The sequence below is a fragment of the Periplaneta americana genome, chromosome 14 (assembly GCF_040183065.1).
Source record: "Periplaneta americana isolate PAMFEO1 chromosome 14, P.americana_PAMFEO1_priV1, whole genome shotgun sequence".
Classification (NCBI taxonomy): Eukaryota; Metazoa; Arthropoda; class Insecta; order Blattodea; family Blattidae; genus Periplaneta; species Periplaneta americana.
Window position 1 is genome coordinate 127,133,538 of NC_091130.1, and position 25,220 is coordinate 127,158,757.

The window sequence follows — 25,220 nt, forward strand, 5'->3', positions numbered from 1 at the left end:
AAGGAATCCATAATCTTAAGATGTTATTGGTTTAAAGAAATATTAAAGAACATTTAACTTAATACGATTTTCGAACATGTGGTGATTATAGGCTAGAATGAAGGAAATAACTTATGACGTAGTGTCTCAATTCGCACCACTTTGTAGGTGCCTAATTCGCACTGGTGCGATATGAGCAACTGTAGCAATTCTAGTCGTATGAAAGAAGTCCCCAAAAATTTTAGCTGAACGAGGAATGCATAAGGTGGGTCAATATCAAGTGGTGAAAAGGGCGTTAATACAACAAGTGTGTGTTGTACAAGCGCACCAGGTATTTTGTGCCACCTGTGATAATTTTTAAACGTCAAACAGTCCATCCTACATTATCAGCTGGTGCACCTCCAGGATGAGTTGTTTGCTCTGAGTCAGGTTACATCAACAGTGAACTATTTGTCGAATAATCAAACTTTTTATTTGCCACTCAAACCTACCATAGAAAAAAGTGCTGCTTCTGTATGTCCACCTATACGACCCATTCCAAAAATTTAGAAGCTAGATTATCTCGGGAAAATGATGTGCTCCTGTTTCAGCTTCCTCGTCATAATACTCATAGGCCCAACCTTAGATGTTTCTATGTTCAAACCATTTCAGACAGGTATATCATGAAGCAGTTCTTAGATGGCTTCGAGATAATCGTGGAGAAAAGGTGACGCAATTTACAGTCTGAACTGCCTGGTGAAGCACATGACAAATGTGCAACAATAAAAAACGCATTCAGGCAGTTTAAATGTTAGATAATTTATGCTCTATTTTTAAATTTCATTTGAATATGCGTTACTCTCTTTCATTAATTTCAATTAACTTGTAATTTGCATTTATTACATTATTCATATTAAATACTGTTCAATATGTTCAATATTAAAAGCTTTCGTTCATCCTGTTCCCTGCAGTTAAAGAGGTGCGATTTAAGAAACTGCAGGTGCTATTTAGGAAACTAGTTGCCTAAATGACACCACTGATAACTGTTTCGAAAATGTCATCATAATTAAAAAATATTAAATCAAATTCAAGGATTCTTTTTTACATGAAAGGTAACTGTTCTGGGAATTTATCTCTGTAAAGGAATGCAGAAAATGAAAGCTGTATTGTTCAATAAAAATTATAAATGCTAAAGTGGTGCGATATAGGCAACTTTACCCTATGACGTAGTAAAAGTGTATTATTTACTTACTTACTTACAAATGTCTTTTAAGGAATCCGAAGGTTCATTGCCGCCCTCACATAAGCCCGCCATTGGTCCCTATCCTGTGCAAGATTAATCCAGTCCCTATCATCATATCCCACCTCCCTCAAATCCATTTTAATATTATCCTCCCATCTACGTCTCGGCCTCCCCAAAGGTCTTTTTCCCTCCGGTCTCCCAACTAACACTCTATATGCATTCCTGGATTCGCCCATACGTGCTACATGCCCTGCCCATCGCAAACGTCTAGATTTAATGTTCCTAATTATGTCAGGTGAAGAATACAATACGTGCAGTTCTGCGTTGTGTAACTTTCTCCATTCTCCTGTAACTTCAACCCTCTTAGCCCCAAATATTTTCCTAAGCGCCCTTAACCTATGTTCCTCTCTCAGAGTGAGAGTCCAAGTTTCACAACCATACAGAACAACCGGTAATATAACTGTTTTATAAATTCTAACTTTCAGATTTTTTGACAGCAGACTAGATGATAAAAGCTTCTCAACCGAAGAATAACACGCATTTCCCATATTTATTCTGCGTTTAATTTAAGTAAAAGTGTATAGTCAAAATAATTATTGTTATAGGAGGATGGCGTTGTGCTGACCCACGTGCTCCGAGTCTCACCATGTGGCCGTCTAAAAATGTGTCATACCTGGAAAAAGTCCGGAAAAAGCTCTAAGTAAAGCTGTTAGGAGATAGCTAGTATCGCTGAAAGAAGAATATATTACAGTATAGCTAATTATTTTTAATGCGTTTCCTGTTTCGAGATAACGAAAGTTTCCGTGGAATAATTCCCGCTAACAGTGTGGTAATATTACAGCAGGAATAGCCCGTACACTTCTTGATATTTCTGTCACGTGCTAGACTCATCCTGAACCTCTGCATGACTGGAGGCAGGATATGATGTAGAAATAAACAGAGCGAAAAAAAGTGTATGTAATGTGTGCATACGTAAGGGAACAAGGAATGTGACGGACGGAGAGGGGGGAGGCGGCGGATATCACCGTCAGAGTCATTAACAGATCTCCCTTTGCGCAGAGAACGGAATTCCACCTGCTACTGGTGAGCTGACCCCTGATGCAGAAAGTTAACGAGAACCATATACTCCTATTCCCGAGAACTGTACCGACGAATAGACGCTCTTCGCAGTCGGTTCACTGGTGCTTGCTTGGAATGGCTGATCTACATTTGCCACGTGTGTAAATGAGTCAATTCCGATGCGCAATGTTCCCACGTGAGTCGCCAATTGTCATGACTGTCTTTTGTCATACCTATATAGAGTTACCACAGTCTACTATATACAGTCACGAAGCTCAGTATGTAGTAAAAATGCAAACAGGGGTAGTTGCCCACCACTAGGATCGCTACTATCGCCTCATCATCGCAGATCTCTCTCCTAGCAGCCGACAAAATATGTTACACTTTCGTTGTCGTGTTCTTTTGGAAAAATTAACACCTTCCTTCCATTATTGAAATATTAAATGCATAAAGTTAATTTATTATTTTACCAGGTGGCCCGGGTTCGAATCCCGAGTCGGGGCAAGTTACCTGGTTGAGGTTTTTTCCGGGGTTTTCCCTCAACCCAATACGAGCAAATGCTGGGTAACTTTCGGTGCTGGACCCCGGACTCATTTCACCGGCATTATCACCTTCATATCATTCAGACGCTAAATAACCTAGATGTTGATACAGCGTCGTAAAATAATCCAATAAAATAAAATAAAATTTATTATTTTAATGAAGTATATTAAATTCCACCATAAATTCGAAGATACCTGCAAGAAATAGGTTAATATTATTTTTGTTTGTGCAAAACGAACTGAAATTTACTATAATCGCTTCACTCATTCAAGATTATAGCGATAATTAACTATGAAACCAATAAATATTAATTTTCATTTCCCTTTACAACAATAATAATGGAAATGTGAATTAATGGAGTAACTTACGTGTACCGGTACTTGTAGTGTAGGCTTACATAGTTAAAAAATGGGATGAGGTTAAGCAATAATAATCACACCAGAATTGGAAATAAAACGTGATCAATACATTTTATTGTAACAGACTTTCTCTACCTCTCTAGTTAAAGCAACAAATAAAAATAACAAAATTAACAGCTATAATTAAAAACATATCCTTTGAAGAAAAAATTAGGCCTAAGCAATAATAATCCCACCAGAATTGAAAATAAAACGTGATCAGTAAAGTTCATTAAAACAAACTTAATTTTTCTATGTCTTTAGTAAAATAACACATAAAAATAATAACAAAATTAAGAGCTACAATTAAAAATATATCCTCTGAAAAAAAAGTAGACCTAACCTTTATTTCTCTCGAAATTTAGCAGCCTAAGTGACAGATCTTTGACCGGTATCTAATGTCCTTTCGGTTAGACTGAAACATTTCATTGTGAAATTTAAGGATATAATGTATTCTAACAGTCACAAAGAACTTCAAATTAACAGTTTTGTTTCTGCACAGCATTCTTGTGGAAACCCAGGAACCTTTCTGAATCTTTCGGAAATCGGAAAAAGGATAACTCTGGCCTCTTTCTCTTACTGTTGCTACAATTTATAGCATTACAAACGTCTCCTCCTTGTCCCATATTATTATTCCAATTATTATATTTTAGCCATTAACATTTTAATTATAACCAATAACGAACATTTCACAAGCATCAATGTGAAATACGCAACGAGCTAGCACTCGATAGAAATACGACACAGTCCAAAGTCGACCATGGACAGTCTATTGTTTCTAGTTGCTAACCGCTTGGAGCGCCTTATCACGAGATTTGCAAAAAAACACCTCAAGCTTCGCGACTGTATATAGTAGACTGTGGAGATACCATCCGTCCGGCAAAAGGAGAACATATCCTCTTTTTTAATCATTTTATCTAAGGCATTTGATAGTTTGGATATTAATTATACAGGGACATAATTTTATTTTTACTAACATTTTTAATATTAACCTGGCTATACCTTTGGATCAACACCGTTTGCTACTCCCTTCCACGACCGGAGTTCGATGATACTGGTGTAATATACAATCAAATCACTTTGCTAGGTATAGGAGGGAAGAAAAGTAGTTCATCCATTTACGTAAACTAGGAAATATCGCGCTTTTGAGTTTGATCATTTTCATTAGGTTTTTTTTAATCAAAATACAGTATAGTATTAACAATGAGTGTTTTTACTCACGAACTGAGCTGTCCATGTGGACGTATTCATTGTGAAGTGTATATTATACTGTCCACAGCACATGAGCGTACAATATAGAGAATGAAGTTAAATTGAAAAATAATCATAATATGGATATTTAAACACATTTTTTAAAATGGTGGCCGTTCATTTCGATACAGGCTTCAGTTCTAATGTGCATATTATCGCACTATAGACTATTGTACCTAATCCCAATTACCAGTTTCGTCCTTGTAACCAGTAACTCATGTTGAAATAATTCTGTACCTACTCTATAGGCCTAATAGAGTACCTTACGTACTGTAAATTCAATCTTCACTTCTGCCCGATCCGAAAAGATAGAATTACTCAGATATACTATCTACTGTCCGTCCAAGTGGTTATGTCCTAGGGTCGTAGAAAGGAAGGAAATCACGTGCAGTTAATTACTTAACGAGGCCCTTTTATTTAAGTTGTTTTAAACAGTTGTATAATATTACGTAGATGTCCAATTCCTAACAGAAATTAATGTTCTCACAAAAGAGCTAAGACGACAGCCCAGCCACTAGCTGGCAAGTGGGGGAAACCGGGATACGACGTAGGCAAATGGACGACAGTACCTGTGCGAAAATGATTCAATATTGAAAGCTCTTTCGTCACTGGAAAACGCGAACATATTTTTGGAACGTAGTATTTACTATGACAGTAAGGCTACTATGACTGTATATACGGTCTTGGATCTGTGTGCAGGACGGTTGAACTTCATTAGTAGAAGGGGTGGGAGTGAAGTACATTCAAAAACTCAGGTACAATAAAAATGGAAGTAAAATAAAATGATGTCCCTGTATATGTATAAAATTAGAAGCCTTAGGTTTTAGAGGTACATTTTTAGCATTTTTAAAATCATATTTGTCTAATCGAAAAATATGTGTAAATATTAATGGTATTCTTTCTAATGAGTTTTATATAAACATGGAGTCCCTCAGGGTTCTGTACTTGGACCTCTTATATTTTTACTTTACATAAGTGATTCGACCAATTATATAAAGCAGTGGTTGCCAAACACCACGAAATTGTGACGTAATAGAAATGCAACCCGCACACCACTATCGCAGGGAGAGGGGTGGAGTGGGTATCTCCTCAGGTAATGTAGTGAATAACAGTGCAGAGACGGACTGTGACCAAAAAACGAAAGCAATATAATATTCTTCTACTTATTAACTATACATACTTTTTTCCATGTTAATTTTTTATCCTCCTATTAATTACTTTTGTATTATTAATAAAATAAAATAAATTTATCTTCTTACTTACCATAGAAAGAGCGTGTACTTTACATCAGAAGATATTTGAAACTAGAAAAACGCACCAGATTGGTCACGAAGTTGTAAATTACACTAAATACTTAAAAAAAACGTTGAAGTATTTTACTCCGATTAAAACATAGAAGCCGATATTTTTTACTGTTTATTTATTAATGAAATATTCAAATTACACTCATACGTAGAAAAAAACGTGGAAGTATTTTACACCGGTTAAAACACAGAAGCCAATAATTTTTATTGTTAATTTATTAATGAAATATTCAAATTACGCTACATACGTCGAAAAAAACGTCGATGTATTTTACCCCGATTAAGACATAGAAGCCGTTACTTTTTATTGTTCGTTTATTATTCAAGTTACAGGTAAGGGCGTGGTAGTCTTCATAACAAGAAAAATAATGACAACGTACATTGTTCTTTTATACTGAATTTAAAATTTTACAACAAATTAAGTATCTCATATTTTTTCCATCTGCACAAAATAAATACTTTTCCTTCCGTGCTCCTTAAAATTAAGTTTTTACTTACTATCTGTTTTCGAAAACACATCGAAACATATTATCCTACACGCTTGTAACATTACATGCGTACATCCGCTGCTGATAAATGTCTTTACTTATATCAAAGTGATGGCTGTAAACAGAGGGTTGGGGTATGATGTCACGGTTATGCTTGAGTGGAGACAGGGGCATGTGTCGCGACACAGCTTTTGGCGATCACTGATCTAAGGCATTTGATAGTTTGGATAGTAATTATATATATATATATTTATATATATATATAAGTTAGAAGCCTTAGGTTTTAGAGGTACATTTTTAGCATTTTTAAATCATACTGGTCTAAATCGAAAAATATGTGTAAATACTAATGGTATTCTTTCTAATGAGTTTTATATAAATATGGGAGTCCCTCGGGGTTCTGTACTTGGACCTCTTATATTTTTACTTTACATAAATGATTTGACTAATTATATAAAGGAAGGTAAAGTTTTATTATATGCAGACGATACCTTTATTACTGTTTGTTCGGAGTCTTGTAATGATGACACAGCTATATCTCAGTTCAAAACGTGGTGTGATTATAATAAATTAATTGTTAATATGCCCTGTGTCATAAATAACTATTAACACCATGTTTTGCTAATTAATATGCTAAACAACTGCACTGCATGTTATCATAGTACATATTATGGATGAAAAATTACCATTATGGTTCATAAACTTATTTTGAGATAAATTGAGAAGTTATAGAAAGTGTAATTATTGTTAAGACGGGAAAAACTAAAATAAATTTATATTATAGTTCATAAGTTCTTGTACACATAACATAGATTAATGTACGTTACTTGTAAATATTAGGATATTAAATGCTGAATACATTAATGTTATTCTATTATAATTAATTTGTGAACATAATAAACACTGAATTGTTTATTTATACTTACAATCGAGAAATCAATGGTGCATTCCTTAAAAGAAGAAAATAAATAATAACAACAGTTTATGAGAAATTCTTTTCAATCACTTTGTAGTATTCCACGGTCCTCTTTCAACTGATACGATTAATTATTCTGACAGCCCGAAAGGTTTCTGCCGTGTTATCGGTGATAACATCCGGGACCAACCTTAACAAACAAAATTCTCTGTCGTACCCATATCTAACGTGAATAATGTACTATCATGCATGTGTATCCACTACTGTAATTTTCCTTCATCCACTTTTCCTCATCCAACCAACAATCAATCATCCACGCACACACACACACGCATATACTTACCCACCATTCTATACATTCATCGAACCAAGTATCTACCTATTCAACCGCTCACCCTTCGAACCAACTATTTGGGTATGCATTCACTCACCCAACCAACAATCTACCTATTCAACCAATCATATAACCAATTACCTACTCATCCATATATACAACGAACCAACTACGTACACATACAGCCATTCAACCAACCATCCACTCGTCTCTTCACTCACCGAATCAACTACCTTCCTATCCACCCAACTGCCTGCTCATCCATCCTCTTGCCGAACCAAATACCTAGCCATCCAACGAGGAATACAACCATCCATTCGCCAGGTCCATTCCTGTGGAGTAAAGGCTAGCGCGTCTGGCCGCGAAACCAGGTGGCCCGGGTTCGATTCCTGGTCGGGGCAAGTTACCTGGTTGAGGTTTTTTCCAGGGTTTTCCCTCAACCCAATATGAGCAAATGCTGGGTAACTTTCGGTGTTGGACCCCGGACTCATTTCACCGGCATTATCACCTTCATCTCATTCAGACGCTAAATAACCTAAGATGTTGATAAAGCTTCGTAAAATAACCCACTAAAATAAAAAAAATCCATTCGCCAGTAATACAACTAACAGCCTACTGATCCATCACTGAATCAACAACTTACCCATCCAACCAATCACACAACCAACTATATACTCATCTATCTATACAAAGAACCTACACATTCAGCCAGTCATACAACCAACCATCCACTCGTCTCTGCACTCACCGAATCAACTACATTCCTACCCACCCAACTGCCTACTTATCCATCCACTCGCCGAACTAAATACCTAGCCATCCAACCAGGCATACAACCAAATGCCTACTCATCCATCCACTCGCCGAACAAAATACCTACCCATCCAGCCAGTCATACAACCAACTGCCTCCTCACCCATTCACTGAATCAACAACTGATCCAGCCAACCAATCATACAACCAACTACCTACTCATCAATCTAGACAACGAACCAACTACCTACACATTCAGCCAGGCATACAACTAACTATCCACTCGTCTCTCCACTCACCGAACCAACTATCTTCCTATCCACTCAACTGCCTACTCATCCATTCATTTGCCGCACCAAATACCTACCCATTCAACCAGTCATATAACCAACTACCTACTCATCCATGCATTCACAGAACCAACAACCGATCTATTCAACCATTCATACAAGCAACTACATACTCATCAATCTTTAGGGGCTACACAGAACCAACTGCCTACCTACCACCAACCTTTCACCTATCGAATCAACTACCTATCCATCCAATCATTAACTCTTCGAACCAATAACTTATCTACTCACCCACCCATCCAAGCTACTACATACACAGTCATCCAACTAATCACCCATATATCCAATCATCTAAATACCCACCCGCACATCCATCCATTCATACAACCAACCGTTTACAAAAATATCTATTTACCCACTCACTCACTAACACTGAAATCTGCACAATGTTGACCCATATTAGGGACTAAATATAGGAAGCATTGAACCGGATATGGCACGAATTGTTCAGGAGAAAAAGAAATATGATTTCTACGATCAAATTTAGGATGAGTAATTATTCGAATTGTCATGTTTTATTCACTTGTAGTAAAATATAGTAAAATTAAATTTATATTTTTCTTGTCTGTATTATTTTAATTTTCATTTTATGGTCTGTTTTCTTTAAACATTGCTTTGTATAGGCAACTACTGCAATAAAATGGCTTCACTTTTAATTTATTTTGCGGCGCTCACTTGAATTAACAATTCATACATATGACGTCGACTACGTTTTCCCTTCTCCTCTAGGTGTGTTTTTTTCTCTTTTTTTCTCTTTCTTCTTCTTTTTGCTCTTGTGTGTTATTTATCGGTTTGAATTAAGTTATTTACTGTATTTCGTAGACTGTCCTTATAAATTTTATGTTATATTATATTGGCTAAGACCACACCGTACACGAGCCTGGCTCTTACGGTAGTGGTTAGAAACATGCCATTTTCTGGGAGCACCGCTTTCTTTTTGGTTTCTTCTCATTGATTTCCGACTTAGAAATTTTAAAATGGCTATTCTTGTATGCAATACAGAATATGATAATTTTGCTAGAACTTTTACTTGCGTTTGTATTATTAACTTTATGTACCGGACTGGTCTCTCTATTATCTTGTTAGTCATTCTTTTCTTTACTAAATTTATGTTACTGTGTTACAGTTTCTTTGTGCACATTTCTAACGAAGAAATATTCATAATTTTGTATTATCTTAAGTTAAATAATTACTTTAGTTCTCATGATGTCTAAGAAAATATTTTGCTCATGTAGGCCTACGAGTCATACACTCACTGTTTCGTGCCACCCAGACATCATTTATTGGTTGGTTGTCATTTATTAAAAAAAATTACGACAGAAACATGGATCGGTGGAGTGGATCACAACTTCTAGTTGCTGTTAAGGCATTTCATAAATATAGTGATTAATGCGATCGCTGCTATTAAGGGGTTAGGTACAGCTTACAGCAGTAAATGTTTTGGAAATATTCAACATTTTTTTCCTCCATTACTGTATCTTGTACAATAATGAAAATTGGTATGTGTAAAACACTGTCCTTCTGCTATATGAAAAAAATATTTTACGATTTAAAAAAAAATTATATATATATATATATTTTTTTTTTCAAAATTCAAAACGGTGGCAGTTCACTGTGCAGTGATGAAGCATTTCCCTCATAACTCATAAACTTGTTAAATTTTTCATGTTCTCTCTCTTTTATTTTATTGCTGAAACTCATGTTTATAATATCATGCTCTTTCAACTACATTCCTTAATAAATAATATTCTTATCAGACAATCTATCAAAGGTAGAGAAGTGATTCTGTATCATGTTGTAGATATATCATGCATAAATACACACAAAAAATTTCTTCACAGAATGTTGAATACCTTTGAGTTATGAGAGAAATGCTTCATGACTGCACAGTGAACTGAATTTTGAAAAAATAAATAAATAAATAAAACGTAAATAATTGTTCTAAATAGTAACAATATTTTTTTTTCCATTTAGCAGAAAGACAGTGTTTTACACATACTAACTTTCATTATTGTACTAGATACAGTAATGGAGGAAAAAATGTTGAATATTTCCAAAATTTTACTCCTTTAAACTGAACCTAACTCCCTAATGAAAAAAAATTCAGAATTATGAAAACTGATAAATTAAAATATTTTTAGCTTTAGTACAATCGTTATTATAATATGGTATAATAAATTGAGGTGGAGTAGCATCATCTGTACTTGATCCATTAATTTTATTACACAGAAGATTAATAAAAATTTGTTTAACCAAAAATATGGATTACCCAACAAATTTAAGTTATACAGATTTTGATGTATTAACTATTGAAGAAATTTATAAATATAGTTTACTAACTTACTACCACAGAAATCAAATAAAACATAAATCTAATTGACATAAATATCGTACTCGAAGACAAAAGTCTACTTTCCCATTAATTGAGCCTAAATGTCATACAAGTGTAGCTCTTAAACATGGTGCTAGTTTCGGCCCAAGACTTTATAATAACATTACAAACCATTTTCCAAATTTGAAATATTTTAAAATTTAAGCTTTTAAAAAAGACATTTATAAAATTATTCATGATATATAATATTAACAAATGTGTGTATTTTTTACCTTTTATTTCTGTCGACTATATTCATGTTTTTATTGAATATCACTGGCTTCTGTCTCAATGTCAATTTATATTAAATGTGTTTTTTCTCTTTTTTTTTCTCTTTCTTCTTCTTTTTGCTCTTGTGTGTTATTTATCGGTTTGAATTAAGTTATTTACTGTATTTCGTAAACTGTCCTTATAAATTTTATGTTATATTATATTGGCTAAGACCACACCGTACACGAGCCTGGCTCTTACGGTAGTGGTTAGAAATATTTTTGTTTTATAATTTTAATTTGTACCCACTAGCTAGCTAGGTAAATAAAATTTGAAACAATTAAAATTTAAACTTTCAAAATCCAACATAAGTAATGAATTTTCTTATGCCTCTAGCACAGATTAAGAATGTATTATACATCACAACTCATTCTCAAGAGTCTGTGCTTCAAATAAAGTTGTTACTCATGTAATTAATGAACCAGTAGAAGTCTAGACTTTGTGTGAAGTGCTGATACTTAGTGCTTTGTTAATGGAAGCACTTGACAGGCTGTATGTAATGTTACAAGAATACACACACTGTCCATTCGTACGAGACACTTGAAACTTTAGTACATGATAAATGAGTATTTCTTCTTCGTCTTGTTTTAGTAATACAGGCAATAAATGAACCATAACTGTGTTTCTGGTGACTATAATTAGTATCTGTTTTGGTTGACTGATTTATTTCTTAATGCGAGAAACGAGACCACGTATGGATTTGTATATATACGTTAATTACTCATTAGACTAAAAACTCTAGTCAAGTCACTCGTCAGAACAGAAGCAGATATGCCGCAGACATTAATTTACTCCGTGATGTCATTACGGTCTTGCGTAATTACAGCATGCCATGACGGAAATGCTGTATAACTCTTTGTTGTCGAGAGACGCTCCGTTCGAATCACAACCGGAATATCTAAGTTCAGAATGGTAACTGAATTTTGTTTCTCTCCATGAAATGAAATAAAACGTCAGTTTGACAATCTAATGGCTTACATTTTTACCCATGGCACAAGGATAAGTTAAACAGATGTAAGTTATAACACTTGAACTACAGTCTATACAAAAGTAGAAAGGTATTAACAGTTCTCCCTCGCACACGCGGAAAGGGAGCGACGTTGTGAAGTTGTGCGATAGTGCAGTCACAGTTTAGTATATACAGTTGCGAAGCTCAATACTTACCAAATATGCAAACACAGACAGTGAAATATGCATCCATAGATAGTTGCTAGCTACTATCGCCTCATCACAGACTCTTTCCCTAGCAGACGATAAAATGTATTGTACTTTTTATATCGTGTCCTTTTGAAAAATTAACACCTTCCTTCCACTATTGAAATACGAAATACATAAGGTTTATATATTATTTTCGTAAAGTATATATTATATTTTATAAACTCACCTTCCTGGATCTTTCGGAATGAGGATAACTCTGACCTCTTTTTCTTACAATTTATAGTGCAACAAACGTCTCCTTGTCCCATATTATTACTCAAATTATTGTATTTTAGCCATTTACAGTTATTACAACCGATAACGAACATTTCACAGTTTACACAACTTTTCACAACAAAGCGAAATACGGCACAGTCAATGCCTTCTCGATCTAGACCAGGCCGTAATGTATGTTCGGGTTTTCTATTTCAGTGTATGGAGCTCAGTGAAATATTATATTATAACTTTATTGCGTATCATTGCTAAGCTTTATTTAGTGTAATGTGTTCATAAGTTCCGTTTACTTCTTGTTGCATAATATGTTGCAGAAATAATTACAAAACTGTTTTATTTTAATGTGAAGAGAATTTTATATGTTAACATAATCTGTTCGCATCAACATTTTAAGTTTAGAATGGAAGCTATTTTGAGGTTCAATAAAAACGAATTTATATTGTGATTTTAATTTAGCACATCTACCTTCCTTAATTGTAGACAGAAAATTTACCATACCACTCCTATGAAATTAGTGTACGTACGATTGTGTTACTTCGTCTCTTAAGTAGTAGATAAATACAATAATTCAGTATGTACTCGATTGTAGTATTAAAATACAGACAAATAGAATGTGACGGGTGTCATACATGACATTATGTTTAATTATAATGTATAATTGCGAATATAGGAATATAAGTTAAATATAGTAAACATAACCTATACTTTCCATATAACATAACATACATAATTATGTAGTGGCAGGGTATTGCAGACCACTAAAATTAGACAGAAATGGGCAACTGGTACAGTAAACATTACCTATAATTTCAACATATCTAAATATTCGTGCGGTGCAACTGAAAATTATTGACTCGTGCATAAATTAATGTAAGAATTTCGCAATATTTAATCAAAATAAAGGCAGGTATTACATTTACGAACAACGTAATTTTCACACCAAAAATAATATTACACCTTAACTCGCAAGGAATTATGTCTGAAGTATCTCCTAATCATTGTTTTAAATGTTATTAATGCAATTACACTACATTTTAGAGAAATATATGTTACTCTTTATGCATTCCAATTAATTTATATGGTTGAAGCGCCGCCCTTCGTGATCGGGTTAAGCGAGTCACATGGTCTGCCTTACGGCCTGTATTAGATCACGATGGCAGTGACACAGTCTATTGTTCCTAGTACTCACAGCGCTCCAAGCGGCTAGCAACTATTGTGAGAAATTCAAAAAATCACCCCAAGCTTCGTGACTGTATATAGTAGACTGTGCTAAAATCAAGTCTATACAAAACTAGAAAGGTATTGACAGTAGGCCTATGTTCTCTCTCGCACACGCGGAAAGGGAGCGACGTTGTGACGTTGATAGTGCAGTGTGACCCTTTGCGCCACCTGTCTGCCATGTCGGAACTAACTCATAAATCTGTATCGCACGGTAGTCTTTGACCAGACTAAAATTATATAATAACGAGCCCCTACAGCCGAAGCTGCGCAGAAGTTTAGAGTAGGGACAAATTGAAGCTTGCGTCCGCCGCCATGCTTTGGGAGAAGCACCGGCTAGCAGAAGGCTGTACTATACAATGCTGAATGTTTTATATATATACAGGGACATCATTTTATTTTTACTAACATTTCTAATATTAACCTGGCTATACCTTTGGATCAACGATTAAGAACCGGAAACACCGTTTGCTACCTCCTTCCACGACTGGAGTTCGATGATACTGGCATAATAAACAAACAAATCACTTTACTACGTATAGGAGGGAAGAAAAGTAGTTCATCCATTTACATAAACTAAGAAATATAGCGATTTTGAGTTTGATAATTTTCATTAGGTTTTTTGTTTGATCAAAATACAGTACTGTATTAACTATGTGTGTTTTTACTCACGAACAGAGCTATCCATTCGGACGTATTCACTATGCAGTGCATATTATACTGTCTACTGCACAGAGAATAAAGTTAAATTGAAAAATAATCATAATATGAATATTTAAACACATTTTTGAAAATGGTGGCCATTCATTTCGATACAGGCTTCAGTTCTAATGTGCATATTATCGCACTATAGACTATTGTACGTAATTACAATTACCAGGTTCGTACTTCGTATCAGTAACTCGCGTTGAAATAATTCTGTACCTACTCTATAAAAGAGACCTTACGTACTGCAAATTCAATCTTCACTTCTGCCCGATCCGAAAAGATAAAATTACTCAGACATACTATCTACTGTCCATCCAAGTGGTTACGTCGCAGGGAGGAAATCACGTGACAGTTAATTGTTTAACGAGGCCATTTTATTTAAGTGATTTTAAACAATTGTATGGGTATAATATTACGTAGACGTCCAATTCCTAACAGAAGTTAATGTTCTCAGAAAAGAGCTAAGATAGCCCAGCCACTAGCATTTACAGAGAGGCGAATAGAAGCAAGTGGGGGAAACCGGGATGCGACATAGGAAAATGGAAAATGATTCAACATTGAAAGCTCTTTCGTCACTGGAAAACGTGAACATGTTTTTGGAACGTACTGTTTACTATGACTGTACATGCGGTCTTGGATCTGTGTGGAGAACGGTTGAACTTCATTAGTAGAAGGGGTGGGAGTGAAGTACATTCAAAAACTTAGGTATAATAAAAATTGAAGTAAAAATAAAATTATGTCCGTGTATATATGTTTGGTGTCTCTTATAAATCAATCTGAATGGATAAATGAAAAAAAAAATCTTATTAACATTTAAAGCGACCACGTTAAAGACATAATCAAGCTTAGTTACCGTTAGTTTGACATGAAACGAAAGAAAACTGTAGCAATTTGATACCGTAAGTAAAGACGTTATATAGTTATTTGACAACATATAGAACGAACAGAAATACAAATGCATATTGTAGTAATTGTTCAGATGAAAAGAAAATTATTAGTATTAACTATTATTAACAATACACTGCCTGTGTAAGACGTTACATTAGGCCTACATTGTAAACACATTTGCTTTGATGTGGACGAGAAATGAACAATTATTATTATTTATTCGCTTCCATATCACATAATATAGGCCTACACCCGTAAAATAGAAACACTTACCTAATGTTTTAGTTAGAAATACAATCACATTTTGACAATATTGTGTCACTGAGAATGATGTAAGAATGAGGGAATTGCAATCCTGTCTGCAGTAGAAGAATCATATCGCCTCTGATTCTCAAAACATTGAGGCTTATTATTACAGTGCGTTAGGTGTTTGGAAAATACCATTGGGTATATAGACATTTTTAACGGATATCCCTCTGTTTGTAATATAATTTAAATAAATTATTTACGTATTTTCTAACATATATAAAATAACACAAGTAAAAATATTCCATGTATTCGATCATAGAAAATAGAAATAAACTAGTAAGTCTATTTATGAACAATATAAGGCGTTTATATTTAAAGCAATGCTTAGTTACATTATTTAGATTTACTTCTGTTATTTTATATTATACGTTATAAAATTACGTAAATAAGTTTAGTTATATTACAGTGAAGGAGGAAATCCAATAAGAAAACGCCAATATACTCAGTGGTATTTTCTAAACTCCGAATGCTTTATAGAAAGAATCATTCGTGCTCCCCAAACATGGAGCAGCGCGAACCTTCGCGAGAAGTTTCAAATTTGTACACGACACCAGCGCCAATTGTGTGTCTAGATATATAACTACAACGTCTTTGTGTAATAATAATAATAATAATAATAATAATAATAATAATAATAATAATAATAATAATAATAATAATAAACGTATGAATGAATGGGAATATGGTACATAGTGTGTAAGCGATAATTTCTCTCCATTAATACCTTACGACCATTGATTTGTTTATACTTGAAACATAAATTCTTTAAGACAGTGTGCAGGGAAGAAACACTGCCGTGGAAAAGATCCGCATCTCGAAGCGAAGTTTGCAGCTTTCTTAACGTAGGATGCTCCTCCCGTCAGTAATACAAATATACATGCCGCCGGATTGCATCCTCCTGAAAGGCATCTAAATTTGTCATCCGCTTTTCCACTTTCCTTTCCTTTCCCTGGGTTTCAAGTCGGGAAGGTCCATCCTTATGCTCATTCAATTTTAATTTTTCCTTTCCTATTTTAACGACGGTGTTCTTTCCTATTTTGAGAGTCTCTGCAGTACTATTTACCACCTGTTGTACAGGAATAAGAGGCGCGCCATTCTCTCTTCTTTCTCGAAATAGTCCCGCACATTACAAACCATTTCTCTCACCTGACTTGCAAGAGGAGCACCTTTTCCGTTACTTCTAGACCTCTTGGTGTCCCTTGTAGTATTCCTTTCTCCCTCTGAGCCTGTGGTTCGTTTTGTGCCGCTAACTGCAGGAGTGATGTCTTGCGACATTGTATAAGTGAAATACACGGACGCTATAAATCACGTTACAAATACACTCACAACTAAATTAAATTTAAAACTAAACTCAAACTAATTCTATCTTCAACAACAATAAAATATCTACGAAAACAATAGCCAGGACAAAACACCAATACTTGCTGTAACACAGTAATTAATATTCAACACTTCCGAACAAAACACGTACTTGCTGCGAAATACTCGGCAACGTCGGCCTGTTGTCATGGTCTCTGATTGGCTAGTTTGAGCGGTTGCTATGGTGACACTTAGAAGCCGCTGACCTGTCAGTACCTTTCTAGTTTTGTATAGACTGTAGTGGCGAAGCTAAGGTGTAAATACTGGGTAGGCTGAAAAAATCTGCTTACCTTGCATCTTTTTATACAGCAGATGTTTCTCTGATTTTATATCAAACATTTTTGTGACACAGATCTCCACAAGAAAATGATGACCACTCATTTTCATCCCCAAACAGAATACAGGTATAACAATATACCTAACTTATTTGTCTCAGAGCACCCTGTTAGCCAAGGATATTTCTCATACCATGACAATTGAAGTGTTCAGAACCATAGTGGGCCAAGCGCCATTTATTAAAATCGGAGAAAGCAAGGGTTAAAGTTAAGTGAATGCCATAATTTAATGAAGATTGACATATCATTTAGTTTTAATATGTATACTTTATATTACATGCTATATGTTTCCATTGAATTATGGTACAAACTTCATTTTAACCCTTGTTTTCCAGGATTTTAGTAAGTGGTGCTTGGCCCGCTATGGTTCTGAACCCTTCAAATGAAAATTTCTATTTTGTCTTCCTCCATCCGCTATTTCAATACGTAAATGTAGTGTAAGCAAATTTTGTTTCATACGTCCAAATTGAAAACGGATTCTCTTTCAATTCTACAAATAATGGGGCGCATGTCATTTGGACCAATGTACCTTAATAACTCAGGACTCTGAAGCTTAAAAAATAGGGAACTCTGCAACCCACGGAACTTTTTTCATGGATGAAACTTTTAAGTGTTGGAGCAAGGAATTTATTCAACTATATAATAATAATAATAATAATAATAATAATAATAATAATAATAATAATAGTAATAATAATAATAATAACAATTTACTTATACTGGCAAAGTTAAGGCCATAGGGCCTTCTCTTACACTTTACCAGGTCACAAAGTGTACAAGCAGTGAAAATTTAACAAAAGTTACAGAACAGAATACTAACACATTACAAATAATAATAATAATAATAATAATAATAATAATAATAATAATAATAATAATAATAATAATAATAATAATAGTAATAATAATAATAATAACAATTTACTTATACTGGCAAAGTTAAGGCCATAGGGCCTTCTCTTACACTTTACCAGGTCACAAAGTGTACAAGCAGTGAAAATTTAACAAAAGTTACAGAACAGAATACTAACACATTACAAATAATAATAATAATAATAATAATAATAATAATAATAATAATAATAATAATAATAATAATAACAATAATAGCATAACAAAAACGACGCTAAACAACATGAAATTAATACCATAATAGAAAAAAGAAAGTAAAATACATAAGAAAATAAAAAACAACTCATTTAGTACAAATAGTTAATATGGAAAACGTAAGGAAAAATATAAACAAAAGTGGAATGTAATAAAATAATAATAAGACAGAAAAGAAATACGAAAATTAAATAAAATCCACAATAAAAAAGGTGTGATAATCAATTCATCTGGTGATCAAGAGAACAAAAAAGGGGAAAGGAAGGAAAAGAAATATATATATTTTTACAAAACTATCGCAGAGAAAAGGGCTTATAATTGAAAGAAATCTGAATTGAAAAAGTGCAATTTTAGTTTATTTTTGTAACTAGACAATGTCCGACAGTCTCTGACATATACGATCCACGCTGATATCAAGAGCACGGAGAAAGAGTTGAACATCGTACCTGTTGGATTTCCTTTCCTCCCCAATAAGCAAAGATCGACCTATGACACTCTTTTCAAAGATGAAAGAAGTTTTGTCCAGCTGGAAACCTAAAGAGGTGAAGATTAATTTTGAGGTTGCCTGTATAGCTTCCATTTCTATCCACTTTCAGGGTTTTAACTCCATTTGAACCAAAAGTCTTTGGCGCAAAATTTTCAGTGGTTTTCAACCGCCGGTCCGCGAAATTATTTTGGTGGTCTGCGGCGGAAATTCGTTTTTATTTTGGGTTATTTTACGACGCTTTATCAACATCTTAGGTTATTTAGCGTCTGAATGAGACGAAGGTGGATTTTCTTAGTTTTTCAGCAACATTTCACCACAGTGTCCCATTAACAGGATTCAAATTCGGATCTCTAGCATAGAATGCGGATGTTCTTAGCCGTTCGTGTAACGGTCCCTTAACATGTATGCATAGTTCTATAAATAGAATCTAGAACACTTTAATTTCCTTTTCATAAGAAATGTAGTCTATACTAATATTTCCTAGAATATCGCATCAGTGAAGCGGGACAAATATAAATAATGATAAGAATTATCACTCAAAACGCTTCCTATGTGTACACCTCTTGCATATTTCACACAGACACACCCAGAAACCAGTACGAGTAAAGGCTGATGTACATAGAATCAAGTTGTTGTTTAGTCAACTGATCGAAGACAGATCTGAACCTCACAAATTATACAAGGCATCACTTATGAGGCAACTAAGTCAGGAGATAATAGTGCAGGATCGCCAGTTCAGGTTTAACATTTTTAAACTACTTAACAAATTTAATTAGGTATCCTTTATTAAATGTCTCTCCTAAAGAGCGATTTTATGATCGTGTAAGCGAACTTTCCAACCACGGGATAAGTCAGAACCAAACATATGAAAAATTGACAAACTTTGAAAGAGTTGCGCCAGTTCTCAATAGGTGGCACCATTATTGGGAGCCATTAAACAGTGTCAGGGAAAGTGATTATATAGATTAAGCATAAATTATTCTTCTAATAGACAATATTAGCGGTTTCCAGCCAAACTCAGTGCTGTTTTACAATCAATAGAGTGGGATGGAAAATTCAATTCTATAACACGGTATATTTATCTACGATTGGCAACAATGACTATCATCTCCGCCATCTATTCACAGAAGTAATAACTAAAGAAGCCACATTTATACCAACAAATTATCATAATTCTTGACACCTATGAAAAGAAACAAATCTGTTTAGGCCTTTTCCTTGATACAGAAAGGCGTTCGATAAAGTGTGGCATAATGGCCTCTTATTCAAACTAAAAAACCATCTTCCCGACACATATTACCGTTTAATTCATCAATTTCTTAGAAGACGAACTTATTCAGTAATTTATGAAGGTGTACAGTCTCAGATTTGATATATTTCTGCAGGTGTACCTCAAGGGAGCATTCTAGCCCATTTTCTCTATTTAATTTACACTCATGATATACCAACACCTAAATCAGATTCTCTAACTGTAGCTCAGTTCGCTGATGACATTGCTGTCCTTAGCAAAGGAGATACTGGTGAACAAGTGACAACCAATCTACAAAACTTTCTACAAGAAATTGAAAAATGGAACAAAAAACGGAGAACAGTCATGAACACAAATAAGTCATCAACAGTAAAATTCACATACCTCAAAAAAGAAAAAGCACTTCCATTATACCTCAACTGTTCACCAGTACCACAACATGAAGAAGTACGATATCTTGGACTCATCCTAGACAATCGCTTGACCTGGCATAAACATCTCACTTACACCCTCCAGAGATTAAGGTACAGACTTCACCGATTGGAAACAATACTTTCCAACTCTTGTCTTTCCCTTTCCAACAAAAGGCTAATATATGTGATGCTTCTCAAACCTATTTGGTCCTATGGATGTTCATTATGGGGATCGGCTTCTATAAGCCAAATCAAGCGTATTCAAACATTCCAAAATCGTGCACTAAGGATAATCACTGGAGCTCCATGATACATCAGAAATGAAACACTTCATTCAGATCTAGATCTAGCCAAAATAGAGACTGTACTTCATTCTTCCTATACACGATTATATGCAACATTGTCAACACATTCTAACAGCTTAATCAACCAGATTCCTCGGAACCTGTCCCCTGCACGGCCTGATCGTCGCCTCAAGAGGAAAAGACACACTGATTTGTTGATGCTTTGAGCAACGTTAATGGACGTTACCCTCTCCACAAGTCTCATATTGTTTAAATGTTAATTATTTAAGCATAATTGATAGTACCAATGTACAAAAATTTTCAAATAAATAATAAATAATAAAATTATCACTATCGATTAGTAGGGTCAGGTATCTTTGAACGTCAGTGTACACAGGAGTTTCTATGCAGTGAGTACGGCAAACTGCTGAAGCGTAATGCTACCCACTTTCCTTCATCTCGCAGCAGATTTCGAGGATTTGCACGGCTCACGATCCATGCAGGTCTGTGTGCTCGGATTCGTCTTCGCCTACTGAACTTGTGTTTAGAAAATGGATATGTTCTCTTTCTTGGATTTACATAGCTTTCGAACGCAAAAAGAACAAAAAACTTACCTGTATCACATTTATTATTTGTTGAATTCAAAAGAGTTATAACTGGAATATTTTCATCATTATCATCATCAAGATCATCACTTTTAACGTCTGAGCTATTTGACCAATTAAATTCCCACGATTCTAGATTTTAATCAATTCCTTGTCCCCACTTCAGTCAAGGCATCAAGTTTTATTAAAACGGAAAAATAATATAATCATGAAATAAATTAAGTGTCGATATGTATAAATTACTGAATACTAGTGTTTCAGAGATACCAAAGAGTCTTGAATAGAGCCCGTAAGTTTAGGCATTCATAATGACTAAAATAGGCAGACAAAAAAAAAAGGAAATTGCAACATGAACAAGGCTCTGTAAATTAAAACAGTGACACAATAGGCAAACAAATGGTTATTAGAAATATGAAAAAGACACTGTATGTTTAAATAAAGGCAGAATATGTTTTATAACCTAATGTAATGATATTCAAGCAATATATCTTTACCATACGGAATTTTTTTTTTTTTATATATTCTAACATTAAACTCTAGCTTCTATCGGATATAACAATTTTTACAAGAAGTAATCTCACTAGAGGTTTTGATTTATCTAAAGAAAATCAAAATTCGAATGGGATTTAATTGACTATAAAGATTTGAAGAAATAAAATACTCTAATACAATAAAATATTAATTAATATAATAACTTACTATGCCTAATTGTCTTAAGTATGTATTATTGTACCATCTCACCATTACAAATATTTCGCTAGATGGCAGTAGTGTGTTACAATCAGTTCTCTTGTTACCAGTTGTGCCAACTATACAATCTTCATTGAACTCTATGGACGATTACTAGTAAAGAAGGCTCTATGAATTCAGTTTTATTTTTATTAAAACAGTTGCATTCCACTTTAATTATGTATATTAAACAATCTCTGATACGTGACTATCCATAATCTCATACAGCAGAAGTTATAGCATGACCTAAATAATATAAACAAGGTAGGCTAAATGTTAGAAAATCTTTAATTAAGGATGATGAAATAAACATGATTTTAAAAGGTAGGCCTACAATAAAATTATTGAAAATACAATGTTGGCAAACAAAGAAACAAATGCTAGAGAGGTGATAAAAACAAATGCTAGGGAGGTGATAAAATCTGTAGCATAAATAGCCATTATTGGTTGAAACATGTCAATCCGTACCGATTTATTGGTCAAAAGTAATACGACGTAATAAAAGTGTAATAGTCACAGATAAAGACAGTTCTCCATCAATTGACCTAATTGCATCTTGTTTTTTAAGCAATGTAGTGTAGAAGATTCCTTTCTACAGTAACTGTAGTGTTACCTTTCATTATTTGGCTCAAATAGCGGTCCCTGTCCCCTGCCGGCTGGTCCTAGCATTTTATGAATAAGCCAGTAATACCTGAAAGTAAATTCCGGATGCTATGATTTTGGTGGGTAAAAGATGACTGTAGGCATTATGGTAAATCCATTTGTATAAGGGAACAATTAGAGTAAATAAAGGATTATATCTGCGGGTTTGTCGTATGAGACGGGAAAAACATGACAATCAAAATGTTGGTTGTTATAATAAATTAAAATAGGTAAAACAAAATTTCAATTTATTTTTAAAAATCAAAAGAGGTGAAAATAGTCACTTATTCATAAAATAGGTAGCAAGAGCTTAAATAGGGAAAGCAGGTAAAATGAAACTTGGCCCTATCGATTACACCGCTCTGCATTTCAAAACTTATTTTCTGTTGTTTTCAATCTGATCGGCGATTCTAAACGGACTTTTTTTTGTGCTGAATTCGAAAATAATCTCCATTTTTCCCCATCACGTCAGGTTTTCAGACAATTCATGAATAACTAGAAATGAAATTATTGCTTTGTGAAACGTCATAAAAATTATTTTCAACAATAATTTTGTGAGAAAAACTAGGCCACAAATTGCCACTAATTAATCATTAATTAATATTAATAAACATTTCAACTTCCTGTTTAAAGATAACGTTAGGTGCAGACAGATAAAAATCTCCAAGAATAAACAACGGATGTCTTAACCTCGGTTCATTTTAAGGGGGAGGATACAATTTTGTACATCCTCCAAGGGCGGATATAGTCAGTAGATTTTAATAAATATCAAATACAAACATAATAAAATATATTATGTCACATTTTACGTAATACATTTTAAATTATAAGCTGCCATGCCTTTTTAACAAACGACAAGCAACTGTAATATTACTACATTACGAAAAATATTGAAAACATAAAATTTTGAATTATAAAAAATTCTGACGTGGTACGCGAAAACGGATTTCATTTTTGCAATCAGTGTGAAATTGTGATTCAGAAACGCTAATTTATTTCAGAACAACAAAATTCATGCAGAACGGTGTTACAAATAGCTCAAAATACATTTACAGCTATATACATTTGACATAGGTCAAACCAATAATAGAAGACATTTTGCCAAATATCCGGGCTCTAGTCATGAACATAAAAAAATAAGCATCACTAAGGTTACGCACACTTTGACGTCATTAATCTTACGCGTTTCACAATTCAATTCTTTTAACATACCACAAATTATAGTTCCGTTTATAGTTCACTTTCTTGAATTATCATTCCATGACGTAGGCCTACATAGTATGTGTAATGTTTAAAAAGTCCTCGCTTACAATAGTCTACACATATACAATATTTAGTGTCCTACCCAAGGACAGGCCTTCCACTGCAAATCCAACATTCTCCAATCTTTTCTATTTCCTACCTTCCTATTAGACTCTGCATATGAGTCTTCTATCATCTGATATCTTCTTCTGCCCCGAACTCTTCTCCCGTTCACCATTTCTTCCAGTGCATCCTTCAGTAGGCAGTTTCTTCTCAACCAATCACCCAGCCAATCCCTTTTCCTCTTCCTGATCAGTTTCAGCATCATTCCTTCTTCACCCATTCTTTCCAACACAGCTTCCTTTCTTATTCTGTCTGTCCATTTCACACGCTCCATTCTTCTCCATATTCACATTCAATAGAAAAGGTCCAACACAAGGCAGCAAAATATGTCAAAATGGGAAAGGGACATGATGAAGAGATAGTAATAGACTTAGGGTGGGAATCTCTCACATCAAGGATACGAAAAACCAGACTCACCGCATTGTTTAAGGCACAAATGGGACACAAAGCATGGACCGACATCAATGCTAGATTAGCAACACCATCATACTTAGGCAGGGTAGATCATATTAGGAAGTTTAAATGTAGAAAACAAAATGGACGTGGCAAAATTTTCCTTTGTTAACCCGCACAATAGTAGAATGGAACAGCTTATCTGCGGCAATCTTTCAGGGTGGTCCTCTCAAAATCAATACATTTAAGGAAAGGTTGAGAAGATTAGACTGAAAATGTAATTGTAGGGCAGGGTAATTATCTAAGTTGTCTCATGTAATTAAATAAATTGATATGTAATTAATTAAGATGATATGTAATTAAATTGATATGTAATTAAATTAAGGTGATATGTAATTAATTAAGATGATATGTAATTAAGTTAATTTGTAATTAATTAAGGTGATATGTAATTACT

The 25,220-nt window shown here is 34.2% G+C and overlaps 2 protein-coding genes across 3 annotated transcripts in view; both read right to left on the minus strand.

Annotated features, from left to right (window-relative positions):
• The window catches only part of LOC138713723 (decorin-like), a 48,778-nt gene extending 41,406 nt beyond the window's left edge, over positions 1-7,372 (minus strand). Inside the window, exon 1 of the mRNA XM_069846039.1 lies at positions 7,171-7,372. The gene's annotated coding sequence lies outside the window, so the exon portion shown is untranslated. The remainder of the gene's footprint in view (positions 1-7,170) is intronic.
• LOC138713722 (insulin-like growth factor-binding protein complex acid labile subunit) overlaps positions 1-25,220 on the minus strand; it is a 95,884-nt gene that overhangs the window by 20,773 nt on the left and 49,891 nt on the right. The window contains exon 1 of one of the 2 annotated variants that reach the window (XM_069846035.1): positions 22,977-23,050. The exons of the other annotated variant lie outside the window; for it this stretch is intronic. Within the exon in view, the coding sequence (XP_069702136.1) occupies positions 22,977-23,032 (56 nt within the window). The 5' untranslated portion in view covers positions 23,033-23,050. Of the gene's footprint in view, positions 1-22,976; positions 23,051-25,220 lie in introns of those variants that run through there. 2 annotated transcript variants of the gene reach the window in all.